The sequence below is a fragment of the Saccopteryx bilineata genome, chromosome 3, assembly GCF_036850765.1.
Source record: "Saccopteryx bilineata isolate mSacBil1 chromosome 3, mSacBil1_pri_phased_curated, whole genome shotgun sequence".
Taxonomy (NCBI): Eukaryota; Metazoa; Chordata; class Mammalia; order Chiroptera; family Emballonuridae; genus Saccopteryx; species Saccopteryx bilineata.
The window spans coordinates 312,207,103-312,210,041 of record NC_089492.1 but is presented as its reverse complement, the minus strand read 5'-3'; the positions used below and the strand labels follow the sequence as shown (position 1 = coordinate 312,210,041).

Genomic DNA, 2,939 nt, shown 5'->3' with positions numbered 1-2,939 from the left:
ACCGTGGAATGCTCAGAGGAGGCTCATTTCATCTCATTAACACCCTACGCATCCACACACCCCGCCTTCCCTCACCCCAACCCCCAAACTCCACACACAACCAAAAAATGTGGGAAGATGCTTGGCCTGTGGTGGCGCAGTGGATAAAGTGTCGACCTGGAACGCTGAGGTCGCCAGTTCGAAACCTGTACTTGTCTGGTCAAGGCACATATGGGAGTTGATGCTTCCTGCTCCTCCCCCCTTTCTCTCTCTCTGTCTCTGTCTCTCTCTCTCTCTCTCTCTCTCTCTCTCCCTCTTTCTCTCCTCTCTAAAATGAATAAATAAAAATTAATTAATTAATTTTTAAAAAAGACAATTGGTGATTTCTTAAAAAAAAGAAAAAGAAAAAAGAAGAAAAAAAATGTGGGAAGGGATACAGATTCCCCCACAGTGGCCTCAAGCTCTGCGCGTGACTCAGTTTCTCCAAAAGCACAGGTACTTTATTGAATTCATACTTTAAGCAAGGGAGTATAAGCTGTCAGGAAGGCTCAGAGCAGGACGCAAAAGAGGCGCTTGTCGCGGAAGGGGTTCTCCGCGGCGGGTACCGGCGTCACCAGCGGGTCGTCTTTGGCGTGCGTCTCGCAAAACGCCAGGAGCTCAGCCGCAGCCTGCGACACCTGCGGGTACCGGAGTCGAGTCCCCGACCTGCCACGCCCCAAGGTTCCGCCCCTTGCCCTTGCAGCCCCGCCCCTGGACCACGTCCCGCGTCGGGCCCCGCCCCGCTCAGGCCCCACCCCCTGCACGAGTCCTTCCCCTTTCCGGAGCCCCTCCCCAAGTCCAGCTCACTTTGGAAGGTGGTCTTCCCGGCTAGGCTCCGTGTCCTACCCCCACCAGCTCCGGGTCCAGACCCAGCCCTGGAGACCCCGCCTTCCTTCTACCCCGACCCTCGTACCTTCATGCGATCGATGTTCACTTCCAGCTTCAGCTGTTCCACCGTCTTGCGGGCTTCCGCGATCTTGGCCATGTTGTTGGACATGGTTGCGGTGCGGAGTTAAAAGCCTGGCGGGTGTCGGGGCGGAGTGGGTAGGCTAGGCCAAGTCTGGGTCCCCAGGTAAGGGTGGCAGTGGTGGTGGGACCCAGCAACTTTGGGGCGTGGGTGCGAGAGCACGGGAATGGGGTACCCAGAGGCGGTTGGAGGAAGTACAGGAAAACGGGAAAATGGAGGGATGAAGAACCACACAGATGGGGGACCAAGAGGCAGGCGGAAGAAGGGACAGAGAGGGACGAGGAAGACACAGATGCGAGGAGAGGCAGGTGGAGGGAAGGACAGAAGGACTGGGCCACAGGTGCTGGAGCAAGATCCAGGTGTCCCCAGCCCCCAGGAGTAGAGCATGAGTCAGGAGGGGGCCCCTCCCCAGGCCAATTAGTGGTGGCTCCAGGGAGAAAAGGAATTAAGATCGCTGCGGGAGGGGCACAGAGGGCGCCTCATTAGAGCCTTGGCTGCAGCTGCCCTCTCTGGTCCCCTCGGGGAGCTCCCCCACCCCAGCCCTCCACCTCAAAGTCTCCTCTGCTCATTAGCAGCTGCAGAGAGGGCTGGGGGGAGGGGGTGGTCATCCAGACATGACCGGGAAAGGGGCAGAGAGGATGAAGAGAAGGACAAATGGAGGGGCAGAGGGAGAAACAAAGTAACAGAAGGAGACACTGAAGTACAAAAGAAATAAGTGAGAGGAGAGAGAAAGAAATGGAGAGATGGGGAGGGGTGAAGTGTTGGAGGGAGTAGGGAGGACAAATAGAGGGGTAAAAAAGTGGACAGAGTGATACAGGGAGACGCAGGTACAGAGGGGGGTTAGAGAAGGGAGATGGAAGAGTCCAGGAGGGCTGGGGTGATGATGGGAGTGGGAGAGGATATAGAGAGGAACATATGGAGGGGTAGAGGAAGGGGCAGGAAGATGGGGAGAGAGAGGCACAGGGGGAATAAGGGCACAGGGGACAGGGGGACAGAGAGGGAGATGGAAAGGCTGGGGGAGAGAGGCTGATGGAGATGCAGAAGTACAAAGTCATTCATTCACTCATTCATTCATTTATTCCCAGACAGACTGGCTGACATGGGGCAGAGGGACGACCTGTTGGGACCAGGACCGGAGACTCCTACCTGTTGTTGCTCAGGGCTGGGATGGCGGGCTGGTTGCTGAAGCTGAGACAGCATCTGGGTCCCCCTGCCCAGCCCAGCCCCGCCCCCTCCCCCGGGGCGCAGTCCCTGAGGACCCGCCTCCTCCTGCAGCTGCCGCCGCCGCCAGCCCCACTGCTCTCTCTCACATCCCTGAGTCTGTCTCTCTGGGTTCTATCTCTGTCTGTCTGTCTGTCCCCTTCTTTGTCTCTGTTTCTATGTCTCCTTCCATCCCTCTATCTCTGTCCTACTCTCCCCTCTCAATCTCAGTCTCTGTCTCATTCACTCACTAGTGAGAAAAGTCAGTCTCCCAAGGTGTGCCCCACACCCTACTGCATTTATTCCACTCACACAAATCTCTCCTGTGTGTCCCACACAACCTCTTTTTCCAAACACATGTTCTTCCACCCACCACCTCAGTGTCACCCCATCACAGACGACCCCTCTTGGCACACAGCCTCACAAGTCCCTCACACAGAGTGACCTCACTGTGTCAAATGGTATTGCCACACATTCTCACAAATAATCTGTGCTCAACACAGTCTCCCACCGTGCCAGAGTCACATGGTCTCTCAAAATGCCACACACAGTCCCTCATAATCTTTCAGAGTGTGACACATCATCACCAATGACATCTTGCACAACCACAGATATACTTTTTTTTTTTTTTTTTTTGTATTTTTCTGAAGCTGGAAACGGGGAGGCAGTCAGACAGACTCCTGCATGCGCCCGACCGGGTTCCACCCGGCACGCCCACCATGGGGTGATGCTCTGCCCCTCCGGGGCATGGCTC

At 56.0% G+C, this 2,939-nt stretch overlaps 1 protein-coding gene across 1 annotated transcript; it reads right to left on the bottom strand.

Moving 5' to 3' along the window:
- Window positions 1-499: 499 nt before the first annotated feature.
- GNG8 (G protein subunit gamma 8) lies at window positions 500-2,159 on the bottom strand. Its single transcript, XM_066265316.1, has 3 exons — window positions 2,132-2,159; window positions 932-1,038; window positions 500-656 (listed from the first exon to the last, which is right to left on the bottom strand). Exons 2-3 carry the CDS (start codon window positions 1,013-1,015, stop codon window positions 528-530), a joined length of 213 nt encoding a protein of 70 aa, XP_066121413.1. The 5' UTR covers window positions 1,016-1,038; window positions 2,132-2,159; the 3' UTR covers window positions 500-527.
- Window positions 2,160-2,939: the final 780 nt, after the last annotated feature.

Coding starts and splice junctions, on each gene's coding strand:
- GNG8 (XM_066265316.1), bottom strand. CDS start 1,015: ATGTCCAACAACATGGCCAAGATCGCGGAAGCCCGCAAGACGGTGGAA. Junction 657..931: donor TGAACATCGATCGCATGAAG/GTACGAGGGTCG, acceptor CGGTACCCGCAG/GTGTCGCAGGCTGCGGCTGA.